Genomic DNA, 21,073 nt, shown 5'->3' with positions numbered 1-21,073 from the left:
TGAGAAACGTGCAGCCTGGAAGGGAGCCAAGAAGAGTGTTTAAGTAACAATAACAAAAGGCAGGCTGAGGAATCTGAAGTTAAAAGTTTTTTTCCATATATAAAAATATAAATAAGGTGGATCTAAATGCAATAACAGAATTAGAAGACATCTGCCATTTTTTTAAGTTTTTTTTTTTTTTTCCATCTTTGGACCTTCCCTAATGTACCCTTTCTGCCTTTGTTGTTCATCATTTCTGAGAAGAAATAATATCCTTTTAGGAAGCCCCCATCCAACTAAGGAATGCATTCAGGAGGTGGTTCTCAAAATGGGACCCCTTCACCAGCAGCATCAACACCACCAGGGAACTTGCTAGCAATGCAGATTCTCAGGCCCACCCCAGTCAGAAACTCATGGCAGGGTAAGGGCTGAGGAATCTGTGTTTTCATAAGCCCTCCAGGAGGTCCTCATGTGCAGTACAATTTGGGGAAGGGTGGACCATCCCAGGCTTATGAGGTATCTTCTCTCCGACTGCCCTGGGGCATCGCAGTCAAGCTGAGTGCTTCCCACTGACAAGGTTCTGTTGGCCCATTAGCTCAAGGAACACTGCAGAATCTCTCTCTCTTTTGGATATTTGCCATGTATGTTTTCCTATTAAAGATTATGAGAAGTCTGTACTAAGGAGAGCTAATTCACTTGGTTTAACCAGAAACCCCCATCATTTTGTGAACATGGAATACATTACCACTATGGGATACCTCCTAGAGTCTTATGGTAAGATTCTCAGGAGCACGTTTTGAGAGAAACTTCTGCCCTACCTGATGGCAGTATCTGCAGCACCGTAGGTAGAAGCACCCCATTCCTCCTGCAGCGTGGGAACCATGCCTTAACCCTATCTAGAGAGCCAAACCCGAAGCCAGGGCAGCTAGAGCCCTTGTCCTCCTTCCTCTTCACTACGTTCCCCAGGCTCCATTCCACCCTCACGCCCACTGCATTTTCTGCTCTTCGGCCAGAAGACAGGCTCACCCGCTGAGCCCCAACTGAGCCACGGAAACTGCTTCGTGTCCACGCGGAGTGTGGTGTATGTGTCTCCATTCCTCCCGCATTCGTGAAGCTCGTGTGATGAGCTCACAAATGGTGTTGGATGTTTTTTGGTCTATGCATTTGTGTAAGGAACATTCATTATCGGACATTCTCACATTTGTCTTGACTAGCTTGTCCCAAAAGATCAGATTTTTCTTTTATGGAAAGGTTTTCTTGAAAATGTCAAAAATCAGGACTTAATTGTAAAATTAAAATCTCTATCATTGAAGCTTTGTGTAAGCCACATGATTTTCCATCTGACTCAAAGAAGTCTGATTAGTAAAGAGGATGTTAACACAGCAGGTTCTTCATGTGAACTTCATGAACTCATTTACTCCTCAAAATGGAGGGGGTGAGGAATCATGTGAGGTAGGTATTATTAACCCTGTTTACAGACAAACTGAGAAGGTTATAGATGAGAAACGTGCCTAAGTTGCCCAACTACTGGTTTGGAGTGAGACTTCCAGGATTTGAAACTCTCTTCTGCCTCTTAACAGCTGTGTGGCCTTGAGTAAGTTAATTAGTCTCTCTGTGCCTCAGTTTCCACTTCTGCAAGAGGAGAATACTGTAGTGCCTACCTCACAGGGTTACTGTAAGCTTTCGCATTGCTCTACAGGTGACCAACTTAGAAGGATACTGGCTCAGAGCAAGGGCTCAGTAAATGTCAGCTGGGGAAAGGAAAGCTAGAATCGTCAGGAAGTTCCCTCCCATGACAAACCTAGAGAGGATTAACAGTAAAGGCTCAGTACACATTGCAGAGTGAGTGGGTGGACAACAGTGCCACAGTCTGTGTCCTTTGCACGGCAGCTTCCTGGGGGGCAAGCCCTAATCAATCCCATGAAACACAAGGACTTAAATGGATGGTGTCATTCCTTGCCTTATGACACATGCTGGCCTTATGTTTCTCCTGGGCTTCTCTGCTACCACAATTTCTCATTCCGGATCTGACTCCCTACCAATGTCATGTGTAAATTTTAAATTATAATTTGCTTCAGGGCACCTGAATATCCTGTGTGGTTGAAAAGATGGTAGTCCTTTAAATGCGTAAAATACTTTTAAATCCATAAAAATTACTTCAGAATGCCCTTCATGAAACTCAGTTTGTCCTTTGAATTCTTTCCTCATCACCCATTCCAGTAAAAGAAGAGAATTTGGTCATTCCTTTGTAGTGGACTTATTTTCCTTTGAGAGGACCCTTTCAGATCCCCGTTCTTTGGGGTGAAGAATTTTGACCAATAGCTGGTAGGTTTTGGTATCAAAAATAGTAGAAGTTATTACATTCCTGGCAGGTAATTTCAGGGGAGGTGGTAGAAAACAAACACACACACAGTAGGATCTTACAGCAGTCATTTATCATGAGGATTAGAGCTGATGCAGATGAGAACAACCCTCAGCAGGACTCTTGGATTCCACATAGGAATCTGCGTGGTGTGGTGTAGTGTCGGCATGGGACCACTCTTGAGACGCAGACACATTTCCACCATCACGCAGCAGTTAGGATACCCCTTGCACTTGCTGCCTTCTGACCTTTCCAGAGCAGACTGTTTACCATGGATTCATGACCACCTAAGAGCTCTGGGGTGGCTGTGTGGGAGCAGGGCTGCCCTAGTTTCCTGGCTATACCAGAGATTAACTATGTGGTGTTTGGATCGCTGACTCATCCAGTTTCTCCACAGTGAGGTAGAACAGACAACACATTTGACTCATTAATGAAATAGAGGTGTGCTACTGGGAGCAAAAGGGCTTTTCCACAGGTGAGTACCAAGGAGTGTGAGAGAGCAGACGACCTTCCACCCACCCCCATCACTACAACAGTGTTCATGGTTTGGCCATTGACTCACCATTATTCGTACAAGATCTGTGTGTGTCTAGCAAGCCTTACCATAAGCCAAGAAACTGTATTCTGACTTAAGTAAATTATAATCCTGTAACAATAAAGACAAATGTCGTGTTCATAATGCACCAGGCACTGTTCTAAGAGCTTTGCATATATTTATTTTATCCTGAAATGAGCCCTGTATTTATCCTCATTTTACAGATGAGGAAACTGAGGCACTGAGACAGCAGCTTGCGCCAAGTCACACAATTAGTGGGTGACAGAGCCAGGACTGTTTTAGACAGTCGACTGCAGTCTCTCTCTCTCTCTCTTTTTTAAATCAGCTATGTTAGCTTCTACTTATGAGCAAAGGGGGAAATATTACATCTGTTTCTAATTAGGAATAGGCCATATTAACATTACACAAATTTAAAGCAAGTATTACTAAAGAAGAAAAATAAAAAGATCAATTCGACAGGGAGACATAAGCACCTTAAGTACTTATGTACCTTATAACATAGATATAAAATAGATAAAGACTCCACAGTCTTTGGCCACAGCCAAAAGGAGACACAGACAAACCCACAGCAACCGTTGGAGATTTTAACACACCCCTCTTAGTAAATTTTAGAACAAGCAGGCAAAAAAATCAAGTACATAGAAGATTTGAATAGTACCCTTAACCAACATAATTGACCTTGTTGACAATTGATAGAACACTGTTCCCAACAACTAAAGAAAGCATCTTTTGAAGTCCACCGGACAGTCACCACAGTCCGTCATGTTCTGAGCCATAGGGCTAAGTTCAGAAGGTTTGGAATCAGGGTTATGTTCTCTGACCACAGTGGGATTAATCCAGAAATCAGTAACAGAAAGATAACTGGAAAATCCCCCAATGTAATAAAATTAATAACACAATTCTAAATCCAAAGTTGAAAGGAGAAATCACAGGAAATTAGACATTTTGAAGCAATAATTGCAACATATCAAAATTTGTGGGATACAGCTAATGTGGTACTTGGAGATTCACAGCTTTAAATAAATATATCAGGGAAAAAAAGTTTAAAAATCTGTAATTTAAATTTTCATATCATGAAGCTAGAAAAAAAATCAAATTTAACCCAAAGAAAGTAGAAGGAAATTAAAATGTAGATGGAAATCAATGAAATAGCAAACAGGCATACAAGAAAATCAACGGAACCAAGTTGGTTCTTTGAAAGCATCCATTGCTGTTAACATTTCCTTCTTACTGTGGCCCCTGCCACCTACTAAATTTTGAGTTAGGAAATTGTAGAGTAGGATTTTTTTAAAGTCTGTCCTCAAGCAGAAATGCTTTATGCCACTCTTAATATTAGTTTGTCGATTCCCTTTTCGACTTTGAGTCTCTACGAATTCTTTTCTAACTCTTCTCCTGTCTCTGTTTGTTCCATGCTAAGCAGATGGCCCAGAAATTAGCCAAAAGCAGAAAGAAGGTGCAGTACGAACAACTTCATCAGCTTGGTGTTATGCCTGTTCTTTTCGTTTATTTATGTTTTGCCTTTTTATTATTTTGTGTTTTTGTTTTCTGCATCCAGCAAGTTTTTGTTCAGATTTCTTTTTGAACCGCCCCATTAGCCAACGTTTCTCAAAACTTAGTTGCCTAAAGTGGCTGTTTTCTGTTGCTCATTAGTCATTTCACATTAGAGAAACAACAGGGAGCAGATTGGAGATGCTAAATGAATCCTGCGGTAGCGTGAAAGTTCCCACCATTGAGGAGCATTAATGCAGCAGGGACTTGGGTCTGTTCAATTATAGTCATGTTTGACTTGTGGATTTTGTCAGATTGCTGGATGCAAAAAAGAAAACTTGCTAATAACCACCCTGTGCAGAGTTAAACCCTAAATGAACCAGACGGAGGCGCTTTTTTGGTTATGGAGCTTCTAGGTGCTTATGGGCTGCCCATGGGGTGTTGAGGCATTTGGGGTTTCTTCTTAATGGGGTGGCTTCAGGAGTGGGGACTGCTTCTGTGTTGCTGTGGTGGTGTATGAACATGAAGACTCTCTTACCAGAACTGCATCCAAATGACTTCGTTTGCACCTGCGACAAACGTCGTCTCCCATCACTTGGCCAGGGGCAGACTCTAAGTGACTCTTCCAAGGTCTTGGGTTATAGGTCAGTTGCCCTTATTCTTCAACCTGTTGGGCTCCAAAAGCCTTTCCAAAAGGGCATTCACAGTCACTGCTCATAGAGTCAAATCAGCAATGAGTTACTGCTTCCGTAGGGGGAGACGCAGAGGGGATTTGGCATTTTTCCTATGACCTGGCAATGCTGATGCTCATCCATGAGTCCATCCTCTGTGGTCCTTTCAGCTTTGACAGTCTAAATCTGGAGTCCGTGCTGCCGTTCTGGTGACTGCGTCTCAGTGCCTGTGTGTGTGAGCTGTCCTTGCTGCTGTGTACTTGAGTCGGGGTAAGGTGTTAAGCTTTCCCTTGCTGTGCATTTTTCTTCTTAGGCTCCTGAAGGTGAATCTCAGCCAATGACCGAGGTGGATCTCTTCATTTCTACTCAGAGAATCAAAGTACTGAATGCCGACACACAGGTATTAGCTGGCCTGCTCCCTGTCCCAGGGGTGACATGCCCAGCCCACCATGGCAGCTCAGAGTCTGTGCCCATGTCCCTAGAGCCGCTGTTCTCAGCCGCCGGCTTCCAAACATGCTGGAAAATTATGTCTGCCGTCCCTGCTGCTGGGGGCGGGGCGGGGGTGGGGGCTGCTCTTGGGACTGTTCCCTTAAAGATCAAAGGAACAAATACACCGTGGATGTTGTTTGCTAATAATCTCGTACGTTTTTATGAGAAGATTAACTTGAACAGATTAGCCTTTTAAGAAATTGCGTTTAAAATCACACATGTACAGCCATCACACATGCATCGTTTTACCTTACTTTTTTAACTTCTCCGCTAGAGATTCTACTGGTTATAAAATGACTGAAATTTTTTCCCCATGTGCCGCAGACACTTCCTGCTCTGGCTTATTATTAGCCGAGGGACCTGCCCCCAGGCCTGAGTGGGTGTGTGTAAGGCCACCCATGGTCCACGTGTGGACCGCATGTGATGGGCGGTGGGGTGGCAGACTCTCTCATGGGCCGTCAGATGCTGCGCGGGACTTAGCATCCTCTCCCTTGCGCCCTTCAGGAGACGATGATGGACCACCCTCTGAGGACCATTTCCTATATAGCAGACATCGGGAACATCGTTGTGCTGATGGCCCGCAGGCGGATGCCCCGCTCCAACTCCCAGGAGAACGTGGAAGCCTCCCACCCATCCCAGGATGGAAAAAGGCAGTACAAGATGATCTGCCACGTATTTGAGTCTGAGGATGTAAGGGTGCCTCCCCTGATGTCTCTCTGGGTGACCTGGGCTGCCCCTGGGTGGGCCAGATTCTCTCTTTCTCAGAACCTGAATCAGTCTCATTAATCATACATGAAACAAGTATTTAGTGAGCACCTACTATGTGCCAAGCACTCTTTTAGGGCTACAAGGCTGAATAAATAGCCAAAGTATTCATCATGAGGCTTATAGGGAGACAGAAAATAAGACAGGTAAGTATACTTAATATAAAACTAGATAGTTTTATAAGGAAAAATAACACTGGGGTAGGAGCTATGTCAGGTGGGGTAATCGACAAAGCCTTCTCTGAGGAGGTGACATTTGAGGAGAGACCTGTATCAACTGAGAGAGCGGAAAGAGCAAGTGCAAAGGCCCTGAGGCACGGACCTGCTGGTGTAGTTTGAGGACAGCTTAGTATGAGAGACAAGTAAAAGGAATGTGGTCAAATGGTCAGACCCATGGGGGCCCCAGGAACATCTCACCTGGGCCTGAGGACATTTGGGGAGGAAAGTTGTTGGTTGTGTAGGATTGCCCTCCAGATCACAGGAAAGTGAGGATTCCTGCTCCTACCCCTCGGGGGCAGGAGTACCACCTGCTGCACCAACACCGGCTGCTGCTTCTGTCACAAAGTCAGTGATCCCCAGCTCCCATCTTTCCAGGTGATGTGGTCAACAGAGAAAATTCATTTACAACAGAGGCAGGGCCCCTTCTTCTGTTTGGCTTCTTACCCCTGTCGTCCCTGGAACTGCTGGAGAGGCGTCCAGGCTTCAAGCTACATTAGCACCGAGTTTCTCCTAAAGCTCGTCAGGCCTTAGAAGCTCCCTTGAGGGCCAGGGCCACGGCCCCAGGAAGGTCTGGAACCACAGACCCCCCCCCCCCCAACCCGCTGCTGCCAGCAGGGCCATGTCTGCCACTGACTGTGATTTTCTCCCTGCCACAACAGAGCAGCTCTGTTTCTCACACTGAGTAGAGAGCCCTTTGCTCCTTAAAGAGAAATTGCCTGTGGTCACCTTGGCTCCTTCCAGGAGGCCATTTTTCTCCAGGAGAGCATTTATCTAGCTGCAGTAAATTGCCTTCGTGCAAGAAGTCAAGAGGCAGAGGCAAGCTGCTCTTCCCCGGGGACTCAGAGGTGTCACAGCTGCGGCTGCAGGGCCGAGGAGATGCTCACAACTTTCTGCCCCGCCCTTTACTGGTCGGCTTCTCTAGAACACAGGCCCCCCGGGGACAAGATCACTGAGAGGGCAGAGAGCTTGAAGTGCTTCTCCCAGCCGTTCTCCTTGCTCTTCCTTTAAAACCTCAGGCCAAGCACGCAGACTGGGAGCGAAGGAGTTTTGAAGTTTCTCAAAGTTTCGAAAGTTGAATTTAGAAGCTTAGGGCTCATGTGTCCTGCAGGCTGGTGGAAAGGTGCAGTGAGCCCTGCTCCCCAGGCATGCGGATGCCTACGGCCCTCTGCCACCTCCGCCTGGCTTGCAGCGCCCAAGGAGGGGTGGTGTTTCCTCAGAGTTCCGGGCCGAAGGGAAGGATGGGGAAGCAAGAGTTAGGACAGGAGCGCGCCTGGGGATCTTACCGTTGGCTTCCGATGCCAGCTCCAGAGCTGGGAGAGCTGGTGTGAAATGACAGTGCCCCTCTCCATGGGCCGCCGCGGGGCCCCACAACAGCAGCCGGCTCGCTTGCCCCGCGCATCCGCCCGCGACGCGTAGCTTGCGAGCCCACCGCGCTCCCGGGGCACACCACCCCCACCCCCGGGTGCTCCCGGCGTGCACCCCCCCTCCTGGCGCACGCACCCCCCCTTGCTCCCGGCGTGCACCCCCCTCCTTCTGGCGCACACCCCCCCCCCGTGCTCCCGGCGTGCATCCCCCTCCTCCTGGCGCACGCACCCACCCTCCGCGCTCCCGGCGTGCACCCCCCTCCTCCTGGCGCACGCACCCACCCCCCGTGCTCCCGGCGCGCAACCCCCTCCTGGCGCACGCACCGACCCTCCGTGCTCCCGGCGCGCACCCCCCCCCTCCTGGCGCATGCACCCACCCCCCGTGCTCCCGGCGTGCACCCCCCTCCTCCTGGCGCACGCACCCCCCCCCCCGTGCTCCCGGTGTGCGCCCCCGCCTTCTCGGCGGCCCCCTCACATGCTCCGGGCGCGTGCCGCTCATGCCCTTCCCCTCTTAGGTCACAGGGCGGTGCGTCCTTGTTGTGGCTTGTGGTGTTGAGAAAAGTTCGGCACGGCCACGGAGCAGTTCTGATTTCACCGTCACTTAGGGGCGTTTAGCCAAACTCCGTGCAGGCGAGAAGAGGAGGTGGTTAGAATTGCGTGTGTGTGTTTATAACATTGCTCTGCAGATTTTGTTTTTCTACGGAGTGGCAGTCCCACGTGGTGGGAATCCATCTGCCAGGATTCAGCCCCCACGTCACCCCCTTCCCAGGGAGTGAACACCTTAACTGTCATGCTCTGTTCCCTGCCTGTGCAGTGGGGACGATATAACATACCTACTGTTCCGCGGTCTAAAGAGCTCTGAGAGGGGCGCCTGCGTGGCTCCGTGGGGTAAGCGTCCAACTCTTGATTTCGCCGCAGGTTGTGGGATCCAGCCCTGCGCTGGGCTCCGTGCTGAGATTCTCTCCCCCTCCTCTGCCCCTCCCCACACATGCGCTCCCTCTCTCTCTCTCTCTCTCTAAAAACAAATCTTAGGGGGGTAAAAAAGAGCTCTGAGAAGCAAAAGGGATTTTTGTAGTCAGCTGATAAACCTGCCTGAACTGCCATGAGACAGTTTATAGGATTTGTCTAGCTTACCATGAGTCTTACACATTTTGCTGCAGGAATATTACTGATTGTTTATAGGACACTTCCTCAGGTTCTAGTGGGGTTTTTAGGCAATGTATGATAGATGCAGCTTTTACCTCTGTGATACACAGAAATTTCTAGATTCTGTAACATGGCCTCAAGAGCTTAGGATGAGGGCCTGTGGCTCCGTCCTGCTTCAGTCAGTCGTAGGCTTGATGTCCAGATTGCTGCAGCGGTCCTCGGATAGCTTTTAACGCAGCACGGACACGTGAGAAGTGTCCAGTGGCTGCTGGCTGGCCGAATCCATAGCCTGGATGACTTAGTGTGGGAAGACGCTGTCAAAGCCCAGTGCCGGAGAAGGAACCACGGAAGCAGCGTTCCTGTCCTTTGAGCTGTGTGACCTTGAACAGGTTCCTTCGTCGCTGGGCCTCAGTCTCCTCACCTGGAAAATGTGGGGCTGGACTCAAGCAGGGCTCCCAAGGGGGCCCAAACCCCCTTTGTACAACAGATGTGATGCCCCATGACTGTCCTGAGATAAAATTCATAGATAATATAACTTCCCATTTTGAAAATTTGTTCACAAGCAGAAGTATTGCCATAAATGTAACACAGAGAAAAAAATGAAAGCAAAGCTAAAATAAAGTTGTCCTTCCTACAGTATACAAGTGCTTGGGCCCAGCTCTCCGGAAGGAATAGTGGAGCCATCAGATGCTTACACCTACTTGAGTAATAGGCTTCGATGTGAGAACATGGTATTTCGCTATCGTAAACACTTCTGTTTGACATTTTGAATTGAGAGCTCAGTAAGAAAATCAATCTCTAGACCACACACTCCTGTAGGATCCCCTCGCTGTGCGGCAAACACGCGGGCTGATGGCACCGTGATTTGCTGGCCACCCAGATATCGTGAACAGCATTGATGCTAATGATTTTCCAAAGTCACGAAGCTTATTTCTGGTAAAGTGCTGGACAAAGCCAATCATCTTCTCTCACTTTACACAGCAACTGTATTCTTGGAGCGTTCCATGTGGATTAGAGCCAGGCAATTAATGCCTTTGTGTTTTATATAAATTGAAGTTGAGTCCCGGCCTCAAATGGTTTGCTCCTGGTATTACATGCATATGAGCATCCAGGGGACATTTAAGAATCGTTCGGGATGTAGGATGGCTCATCATTGTGTAGAACGGTCCTTCCCATGGCCGTAAGTCCAGCATCTCTGGCTCCTGTCCCCTGAATGCCAAGAGCCGCCTTGCAGTCATTGTCCTAATGAAACATGTCCCTAGTAATTCTGAGCATGGGCTCTGGCGGGGATTTGTGCCATGTGTAGACTCATTGGCCCAGCTGACTCCTGGGGCTCCCAGTCCGGCTGCCCTGTTGACCTGTGTCTTCCCCCTCTGGCTACTGTCTAGGCCCAGCTGATCGCACAGTCCATTGGGCAGGCGTTCAGCGTGGCATACCAGGAATTCCTCAGAGCTAACGGGATCAACCCTGAAGATCTCAGCCAGAAGGAGTATAGTGACCTGCTCAACACCCAGGACATGTACAACGATGACCTGATCCACTTCTCCAAGTCGGAAAACTGCAAAGATGTAGGTACTTCTCTGAGCTCAGCCAGCCGGGCAGAAGGCCCGGGAGTGGGGGGCGGCCCTGCTGTGGAAGGAAGGTGGAACAGTTTGGGGGTGAGAGGGGCAGGGGGGAGTGTAGTTGGCAGGATGTTGCTGAGGGCTCGGGCCCATCTCCGGCTCCCCTCTCATAATGCCCTGTCATTAAAGACCACCGTGGAGGGCCATCCCCACGGTGGGGCATTTCCTGCTCCTGGCAGTCCTAAGCTAAGTTTGGGGTGGGTTCCAGAGGTGAACAGGACCTGAACCCCGCCCTTACCAAGCCCACCATCTAGGAAAGGGCACAGAGAAGGTAAGTGATGGTGCTGGACACAAGCGCTAGCCAGAGAGCACTGTGCGCGACAGAAGAGAGCAGGGGTCGGGCCTCGGGTGATAGATGCTGCGCAGGGGGCGGCCCCGCAGGTTCAGACAGAGCTTTGGAGGAGAGCTAGTCATCTGAGCTGGTCTGGAGGTCTGGGTGTTCTTCGGAAAGCGTGAAGAATTTGAGAGGGCTGGGCCAAAGTAACAGAAGCGGGAAGGTCAGAAAGCTCAGGGATTGTGTGGGGAGCCATGGAGGAGACAGCCCGGCTGGAGCACCGGGGGGGTGGGGGTGTGTGGAAGAGGACGTAGAGGCCCCCACGGGGTTCAGGTCAGAACTGGGGGCCTTGAAAGTCTAGCTGAGGGGCTTGGGCTTTATCCAGTAGACAAAAGTACCTTGATGAGAAAGCGATCTTTTTCTTTGGTGGTGTAGGTTAGGTGTCCTCTGTTCCCTAGAAGCAGAGCCTGAGACAGGGACTCTTGTTGAAGGGGTTTTGGGGAGAGTGACCTCAGGAGAAAGGGAGTGTGGGCAGCAGGGTGGTGGGGATGCTGAGGAGGAACGTGGCCTTGCTGGAGATGAGCTTCATTCTGATCCAGAGGAGGCTCTGGGTCACAGATCGCAGGCCAGGCTCGTCCCACCTCGGGTCAGAGGGTTTGGCAGGCAGTAGTCAGTCACTGACACCAAGATCAGACTGGGGTGTCTCGGTGCGCTCAGGCCACCTTAGCAGAGTACAGTAGACCGGGCCACTTCACAACAAAAAACATACTGTCTCACTGTTCTAGAGGCTTGAAGTCCAAGATCAAGGTGTCCACAGGGTCGGTTCCTTCTGAGGGCTGAGGGGCAAGGGTGTGTTCCAATCCCCTCCCCCTGGCTCGGAGAGAACGGTCTTCCCCCCTGTGTCTTCGCATTGTCTCCCTTCTGTGCTTGTGTGTGTCTGCGTCCATACCTCCCCTTCCCGTGAGGACACCAGTCATCCTGAATCAGGGCCCACCCTAAAGACCTCATTTTAACTTGATTGCCTCTGCAAAGACTCTGTATCCAAATCAGGTCATGTTCTGAGGTCCTGGCAGTTTGGCCTCCAACATAACGAATTTCGAGGGGAACACAACAACCCATCATAGGGAGTGTCTCCCATTGGGAAGCTCTCCAGAGAAGCGGCCGGCCGCGAGCTTCATCGGCCAAGAGGAGGGACGCCAGCCTGTGAGGGGCTTTGTCAGGCCCCAGCAGCCGCAACGACGGCGTGTGTTCGAGCCTATGTGTATCCGTGACTACGAATAGATAAATGATACGCTCTTTGTCAGAGCCTTCCAGAAAGTGTCTTGCCCCTTTGTAGTGTCTCTGCAAACCTTCACCGACTGCAGGTATCCAAACCTGACCCCTGTCTTCTCTGCCCTGCCAAGGAAGGCCACACAAAATTACGCCTGTCTAGAATATGGTCTTCCTCCGTGCGCTTCCAGCCTTTTGGTTGTGGTAACCTTAGCATCCCTTTTTCTTTTCCTTTCTCTTCAGCTTGCTGCTTGCAAAGAAATGTTTCTGTAATGTCTATTTGTTTATTTTTAACTCAAGAATCTTAAATGTGGGAGGGAATTTGTGAAGCTCTGTGGAATGGGGCAGCCTGTGCATAAAATCCAAAAGCTATTTCTGGAAACCGTAATACACCACCGACGTCCCCACCCACACAGCCCCTCTTCCTGCTCCCCGAGGACTACAGGAAAAAAGCACCTGGTGCCCTTTGTGTTCATCTGGCCAAGGCAAGATTGCTCATGTGGAGTAAGCTTTACAAGAAATTGTACGAACCTGTGTTACATCATTTCTTACCAAATGCCATGGAATCGAGAGAAGACAGGACTTGTCTGGGTCAGAACCATCAAGGAAATGCCTTTCTCCTGTAGTCAAGACAGGAAGTTGGGGGGAAGCTTTGATTTGTGCCCCTACCCTGGGTGGTTGCTGATTCAGGTTTTTGGTTTTGTGTTTTCCTTTTAGGTCTTCATAGAGAAGCAGAAAGGAGAAATCCTAGGTGTGGTCATCGTGGAGTCTGGCTGGGGATCCATCTTGCCAACCGTGATCATAGCCAACATGATGCACGGAGGGCCTGCCGAGAAATCAGGGAAGCTGAACATCGGGGACCAGATCATGTCCATAAACGGCACCAGCCTGGTGGGCTTGCCTCTGTCCACCTGCCAGAGCATTATTAAGGTACCTGGAAGTGGGAGAAGGTGACTAATGTTATACACCTCAGATGGATGACGTGTGACTGCTTTTCAGTCATTCATATTATGAACAGAGACTAAGTGTTGGGCCCACAGGAGGGAGGACACAGATAAAGGCATGTGCTTGCACTCAGGCTCTGAACCACCACGTTACTAATACAGGCTCCTCCCTGAAATCGTTCCTAGATCAAAGACAGTATATTTGGCTTGCGTAACACCACTCTCTGTACTGTGCCCCTTGCAGGCATCACTAATCAATCACAGGACTCTCTCTTCCTAAGCCTAGATTCAGCCTTAACTGAATTCCCTGCTGCTCGGTAATCCAGTCACTTAGAGTCAGATAGATGTACTTGAGGTGATTGGCCTTCCCTGTCGGAAATCATGGAAATGCTTCAAGTCTGAGAGCACGGTTTCCTTCATGGTGGCCGTGGCTGTAATCCAAGGGAGCATGTCCTCCCCTGGAGCTTGCATAATGGGATCTGCAAGTGCCGTGAGAAGGGGGGACTTCTGGTACCGGCTGTGTGCTCCCCCTCACACCAGAGCGTGATTACTTCCTGTTCAGCCTGAACGGACACTCTTGCATAAGGCTGAGAATAGCTGCTCACGTAAGACTGAAACGTCAGTATCTGAGAGGAAGAAACTAGATGTTCTTCCTAGAAATCAAGCCCCCGCGTGTATTTTGTCGCACACATTGGTGCTTGCTGACGGCACGGCCCAGTAGGAGCATTCCACCTTCGCTACAGCGAATGTCGACCTCAGCTCCGTGCCAGGCACCGAGACCCACAGGCAGACTGGGATCCCTCGGGGTTTCCTGAAGGCCTGTGAGCTAGAACTTAGCTGTGTGTGTGTGTGTGTGTGTGACAGAGAGCGGGGAAAATGAATGAATCCGTGCAATAGTTATCCTAAACTAAGGAAAATCACAAAAGCCAACATCCATGGCTGAGCAGTCTGAGGGTGGGAAGTCAAAGTGAGTGTGTAAAGGACGCAGGGATAGGTTCCTCTTTGTTTTTAATGAAACATCTATTCTGATGCCTCAAAAGGTTATCTTACCCAAAGAAAAAAACAGTCCTCTTTGGCCTTGTTTAATTTCTTTTTGTTATATCTTACACTTAAATAACTTCTATCCTTTCTTAACATACATTAAAGATTAAAGAACGTAGGGACGCCTGTCTGGCTCAGGCCATGGAGCATGTCACTCCTGATCTCGGGGTCATGAGTTCAAGCCCCACATTAGTATAAAGGTTACTTAAAAAAAAAGAAAAAAGGGATTGAGGAACCCGCTTTGAATGTCCGTTTTCATTCAGACATGTTTAATTGGGCCTCCCTTAGGCTGAGCTGAACCATTGAGAAGCCAGAATATCAGAATGCATGTGGAAGATGATTCATAATTAAAAGTGTTCAGTGTTGGGGCACCCAGGTGGCTGAGTCGGTGAAGTGTCTGCCTTCGGCTTAGGTCGTGATCTCGGGGTCCTGTGATCGAGCCCCACGTTGAGCTCCCTGCTCAGTGGGAAGTCTGTTTCTCCATCTCCCTCTGCCCCTCCCCCCCATGCAGGCTCACTCCCTCACTCTGTCTCTCAAAGTCTTATAAAATAAAAGGGTTCAGTGGACCCTAATAGCAACATAGAGGTGAAATGCTATAAGCATGCAGAGGGAGAATTTTCTCTGATTTTTTTTAAATTTTATTTTATTATGTTATGTTAACCACCATACATTACATCATTAGTTTTTGACGTAGTGTTCCATGATTCATTCTTTGCATATAACACCCAGTGCTCCATGCAGTACGTGCCCTCTTTAATACCCATCACCGGGCTAACCCATCCCCCCTCCCCCCTCCCCTCTAAAACCCCGTTTGTTTCTCAGGGTCCATAGTCTCTCATGGTTCATCTCTCCCTCCGATTCCCCCTCCTTCATTTTTCCCTTCCTACTATCTTCTTTTTTTTAACATATAATATATTACTTGTTTCAGAGGTACAGGTCTGTGATTCAATAGTCCTACACAATTCACAGCGCTCACCATAGCACATACCGTCCCCAATGTCTGTCACCCAGGCACCCCATCCCTCCCACCCCCCACCACTCCAGCAACTCTCAGTTTCTTTCCTGAGATTAAGAATTCCTCATATCAGTGAGATCATATGACACATGTCTTTCTCTGATTGACTTATTTCTCTCAGCATAATACTCTCCAGTTCCATCCATGTCATTACAAATGGCAAGATTTCATTCCTTTTGATGGCTGCATAATATTCCACTGTGTGTGTGTGTGTGTGTGTGTGTGTGTGTGTGTGTGTGTGTGTGTACACACACACACACACCACATTTTCTTTATCCATTCATCTGTCAATGGACATCTTGGCTCTTTCCATAGTTTGGCTATTGTGGACATTGCTGCTATAAATATCGGGGTGCACATACCCCTTCGGATCACTACATTTGTATCTTTGGGGTAAATACCCACTAGTGCAATTGCTGGGTCGTAGGGTAGCTCTATCTTCAACTTTTTGAGGAACCTCCATACTGTTTTCCAGAGGGGTTGCACCAGCTCGCATTCCCACCAACAGTGTAGGAGGGTTCCCCTTTCTCTGCATCCCCGCCAACATCTGTCGTTTCCTGACTTGTTAATTTTAGCCATTCTGACTGGTGTGAGGTGATATCTCATTGAGGTTTTGATTTGGATTTCCCTGATGCCGAGCGATGTTGAGCACTTTTTCCTGTGTCTGTTGGCCATTTGGATGTCTTCTTTGCAGAAATGTCTGTTTGTGTCTTCTGCCCATTTCTTGATTGGATCATTTGTTCTTTGGGTGTTGAGTTTGATAAGTTCTTTATAGATTTTGGATACTAGCCCTTTATCTGCTATGTCATTTGCAAATATCTTCTCCCATTCTGTCGGTTGTCTTTTGGTTTTGTGGACTGTTTCTTTTGCTGTGCAAAACATTTTTATCTTGATGAAGTCCCAATAGTTCATTTTGGTCCTTGCTTCCCTTGCCTTTGGCGATGTTTCTAGGAAGAAGTTGCTGCGATTGAGGTCGAAGAGGTTACTGCCTGTGTTCTCCTTTAGGATTTTGATGGACTCCTGTTTCACATTTAGGTCTTTCAACCATTTGGAGTCTATTTTTGTGTGTGGTATAAGGAAATGGTCCAGTTTCATCCTTCTGCATGTGGCTGTCCAGTTTTCCCAACACCATTGGTTGAAGAGACTTTTTTCCATTGGACATTCTTTCCTGCTTTGTTGAAGATTAGTTGACCATAGAATTGAGGGTGCATTTCTGGGCTCTCGATTCTGTTCCATTGATCTATGTGTCTGTTTTTGTGCCAGTACCATACTGTCTTGATGATGACAGCTTTGTAATAGAGCTTGAAGTCTGGAATTGTAATGCCACCGGCTTTGTTTTTTCAACATTCCTCTGGCTCTTCAGGGTCTTTTCTGGTTCCATACAAATTTTAGGATTATTTGTTCCATTTCTTTGAAAAAAGTGGATGGTATTTTGACGGGGATTGCATTGAATGTGTAGATTGCTCTAGGTAGCATTGACATCTTCACAATATTCTTCCAATCCGTGAGCATGGAACGTTTTTCCATTTTTTGTGTGTCTTCCTCAATTTCTTTCATGAGTATTTTACAGTTTTCTGAGTACAGATCCTTTGCCTCTTTGGTTAGATTTATTCCTAGGTATCTTAAGGTTTTGGGTGCAATTGTAAATGGGATCGACTCCTTCATTTCTCCTTCTTCCGTCTTATTGTTGGTGTATAGGAATGCCACTGATTTCTGTGCATTGATTTTATATCCTGCCACTTTACTGAATTCGTGTATGAGTTCTAGCAGTTTTGGGGTGGAGTCTTTTGGGTTTTCCACATAAAGTATCATATCATCTGCAAACAGTGAGAGTTTGACTTCTTCTTTGCTGATTAAGATGCCTTTTATTTCTTTCTGTTGTCTGATTGCTGTGGCTAGGACTTCTAATACTATGTTGAATAGCAGTGGTGAGAGTGGACATCCCTGCCACGTTCCTGACCTCAGGGGGAAAGCTCTCAGTTTTTCCCCATTGAGAATGATATTCGCTGTGGGTTTTTCATAGATGGCTTTTATGATATTGAGGTATGTACCCTCTATCCCTATACTCTGAAGAGTTTTGATCAAGAAAGGATGCTGGACTTTGTCAAATGCTTTTTCTGCATCTTTGAGAGGATCCCATGGTTCTTGTTCTTCCTTTTATTAATGTATTGTATCACATTGATTGATTTGTGAATGTTGAACCAACCTTGCAGCCCAGGAATAAATCCCACTTGGTCGTGGTGAATAATTCTTTTAATGTACTGTTGGATCCTATTGGCTAGTATTTTGGTGAGAATTTTTGCATCCATGTTCATCAGGGATATTAATCTGTAGTTCTCCTTTTTGATGGGGTCTTTGTCTGGTTTTGGGATCATAAAATGGTATGCTGGCCTCATAAAATGAGTTTGGAAGTTTTCCTTCCATTTCTATTTTTTAGAACAGTTTTAGAAGAATAGATATTAATTCTTCTTTAAATGTTTGGTAGAATTCCCCTGGGAAGCCATCTGGCCCCGGGCTCTTGTTTCTTGGGAGATTTTTGATGACTGCTTCAATTTCCTTAGTGGTTATGGGTCTGTTCAGGTTTTCTATTTCTTCCTGGTTCAGTGTTGGTAGTTTATACATCTCTAGGAATGCATCCATTTCTTCCACATTATCTAATTTGCTGGCATATAGTTGCTCATGATATGTTCTTAAAATTGTTTATATTTCGTTGGTGTTGGTTGTGATCTCTCATTCATGATTTTATTTATTTGGGTCATTTCTCTTTTCTTTTTGATAAGTCTGGCCAGGGGTTTATCAATCTTATTAATTCTTTCAAAGAACCAGCTCCTAGTTTCATTGATCTGTTCTACTGTTCTTTTGGTTTCTATTTCATTGATTTCCGTTCTGATATGTATTATTTCTCTTCTCCTGCTGGGTTTAGGCTTTATTTGCTGTTCTTTCTCCAGCTCCTTTAGGTATAGGATTAGGTTGTGTATTTGAGACCTTTCTTGTTTCTTGAGAAAGACCTGTATTGCTATATACTTTCTTCTTAGGACTGACTTTGCTGCATCCCAAAGATTTTGAACAGTTGTGTTTTCATTTTCATTTGTTTCCATGAATTTTTTTAATTCTTCTTTAATTTCATTGTTGACCCATTCTTTAGTAGGATGCTCTTTAGCCTCCATGCATTTGAGTTCTTTCTGACTTTCCTCTTGTGATTCGGTTCTAGTTTCAAAGCATTGTGGTCCGAAAATATGCAAGGAATGGTCCCAGTCTTTTGTTACCGGTTGAGACCTGATTTGTGACCTAGGATGTGATCTATTCTGGAGAATGTTCAGTGGGCACCAAAGAAAAATGTGTATTCTGTTGCTTTGGGATGGAACGTTCTGAATATATCTGTGAAGTCCATCTGGTCCAGTGTGTCATTTAAAGTCTTTATTTCCTTGGTGATCTTTTGCTTAGATGATCTGTCCATTTCAGTGAGGGGGTTTTAAAGTCCCCCACTATTATTGTTATCAATGTGTTTCTTTACTTTTGTTTTTAATTGGCTTATATAATTGGCTGCTCCCATGTTAGGGGCATAGATAGTTACAATTGTTAGGTCTTCTTGTTGGACAGACCCTTTAAGTAGGATATAGTGTCCTTCCTCATCTCTTATTATAGTCTTTGGTTTAAAATCTAATTTGTCTGATATAAGGATTGCCACCCCAGCTTTCTTTTGGTGTCCATTAGCATGGTAAATGGTTTTCCACCCCCTCACTTTCAATCTGGAGGTGTCTTTGGGTCTAAAATGAGTCTCTTGCAGACAGCATATCGAAGGGTCTTGTTTTTTTATCCAATCTGATACCCTGTGTCTTTTGATTGGAGCATTTAGTCCATTTACATTCAGGGTAACTATTGAAAGAGATGAATTTGGTGCCATTGTATTGCCTGTAAGGTGACTATTACCGTATACTGCCTCTATTCCTTTCTGGTCTGTGTTACTTTTAGGCTCTCTCTTTGCTTAGAGGACTCCTTTCAATATTTCTTGGAGGGCTGCTTTCGTGTTTGCAAATTCCTTTAGTTTTTGTTTGTCCTGGAAGCTTTGTATCTCCTTCTATTTTCAATGACAGCCTAGCTGGATATAGTATTCTTGGCTGCATATTTTTTTTAATGTAGTGCTCTGAATATATCATACCAGTCCTTTCTGGCCTGCCAGGTCTCTCTGGATAGGTCTGTTGCCAGTTTAATGTTTCTACCATTGTAGGTTACAGATCTCTTGTCCCGAGCTGCTTTCAGGATTTTCTCTTTGTTTCTGAGACTCGTAAGTTTTACTATTAGATGTCGGGGTGTGGACCTATTTTTATTGATTTTGAGGGGGGGACTCTCTGTGCCTCCTGGATTTTGATGCCTGTTTCCTTCCCCAGATTAGAGAAGTTCTCTGCTATAATTTGCTCCAATATACCTTCTGCTCCTCTCTCTCTTTCTTCTTTTTCTGGAATCCCAATTATTCTAATATTGTTTTGTCTTATGGTATCACTTATCCCTCAAATTCTGCCCTCATGATCCAGTAGTTGTTTATCTCTCTTTTTCTCAGCTTCTTTATTTTCCATCATTTGGTGTTCTATATCACTAATTTTCTCTTCTGCCTCATTTATCCTAGCAGTTAGAGCCTCCATTTTTTATTGCATCTCATTAATAGCCTTTTTGATTTCGACTTGGTTAGATTTTAGTTCTTTTATTTCTTCAGAAAGGGTTTCTCTAATATCTTCCATGCTTTTTTCAAGCCCAGCAAGTATCTTTATAATCATCATTCTGAACTCTAGTTCCGACAACTTAGTAATGTCCGTATTGATTAGATACCTGGCAGTCGGTACTGCCTCGTGTTTTTTTTTTGAGGTGATTTTTTTCCTTCTTGCCATTTTGTCCCAAGAAGAATATAGATGAATGAGAGGACAAAATGCTAACAGGGTAACAACAATCCCAGAAAAATATACGCTGAAGAAATCAGAAGAGATCTGAAATCGGGGGGAAAGAAAGGGGAAAAAAAAGAAAAAGATAAAAAAAAAGAATATGATCAAATATGATCGGGCTGGTGCATAGATCAGTGCCACATGCTAGATTTTGGGTGTATTTTGGTTTGAAGAAGCTGCCTTCCAAAATTTTAAGGAAAAGCTTATGTATGTACAGAAATAAGGGTAAATATGATGAAGGGATGGAATATGACTGTAAAGATGAAAATTATAAAAGATTTTATAAAAGGAATTGATAAGAAGTTGGTTGAAAAAAGAAAGAAGAGAAATTTTTAAAAAAGGGGGCAGAGAATGTGATCAGGCAAGAGACTAGAACAAAGCCATACACTAGAGATTTAGGGTATATTTTGGTCTGTTAGAAGAAACCGTATCCCAAAATTTTAAAGAGTGAACAACTTATATATTTACCAAAATTAAGGTTAACTACCCTGAAGGGATAGAATATCACTCTAAAAATGAAAAATAAAAAGGATTTTTAAAAAAGGGATTGGTGTTCATTGAAAAAGGGAAAAAAAATTGAAAAAAAAAGGAAATTTAAAAAATTAACTTTGAAAGACGAAGGAATCATGGTAAAAAAGCCATGAATTCTATGTGCAGTATTCCCCTAGCGCTGAAGTTCTGCCGTTCTCATTGATCGGTAAACTTGGTCTTGGCTGGCTGTTCATGCTGATCTTCTGGGGGAGGGGCCTGTTGCCGTGGTTCCTAAATGTCTTTGCCGGAGGCAGAATTGCCCCGCCCTTGTGGGTCCGGGCTAAGTAATCTGCTCCGGTTTGCTCTCGGGAGCTCTTGTTCCCTGCAAGCTCTCGGTACAGCTTTGGAGGACCAGAGTGAAAATGGAGGCCTTCCATTCTCCACCCTGGAGGAGCCAAGAACTCG

General features: G+C 46.2%; 1 protein-coding gene across 1 annotated transcript in view; it reads left to right on the top strand.

The window, feature by feature from the left end:
- APBA1 (amyloid beta precursor protein binding family A member 1) overlaps positions 1 to 21,073 on the top strand; it is a 207,746-nt gene that overhangs the window by 163,324 nt on the left and 23,349 nt on the right. The window contains exons 6-9 of the mRNA XM_028117358.2: positions 5,370 to 5,456; positions 6,050 to 6,235; positions 10,427 to 10,606; positions 12,921 to 13,133. Coding sequence (XP_027973159.1) covers positions 5,370 to 5,456; positions 6,050 to 6,235; positions 10,427 to 10,606; positions 12,921 to 13,133 — 666 coding nt within the window. The remainder of the gene's footprint in view (positions 1 to 5,369; positions 5,457 to 6,049; positions 6,236 to 10,426; positions 10,607 to 12,920; positions 13,134 to 21,073) is intronic.

The sequence above is a fragment of the Eumetopias jubatus genome, unplaced genomic scaffold, assembly GCF_037043125.1.
Source record: "Eumetopias jubatus isolate StellerSeaLion01/CBP00866 unplaced genomic scaffold, mEumJub1_p1.0 scaffold_15, whole genome shotgun sequence".
NCBI lineage: Eukaryota > Metazoa > Chordata > Mammalia > Carnivora > Otariidae > Eumetopias > Eumetopias jubatus.
Note: the sequence above shows the minus strand (reverse complement) of the source record. Positions and strands in the feature narration are given on the sequence as shown.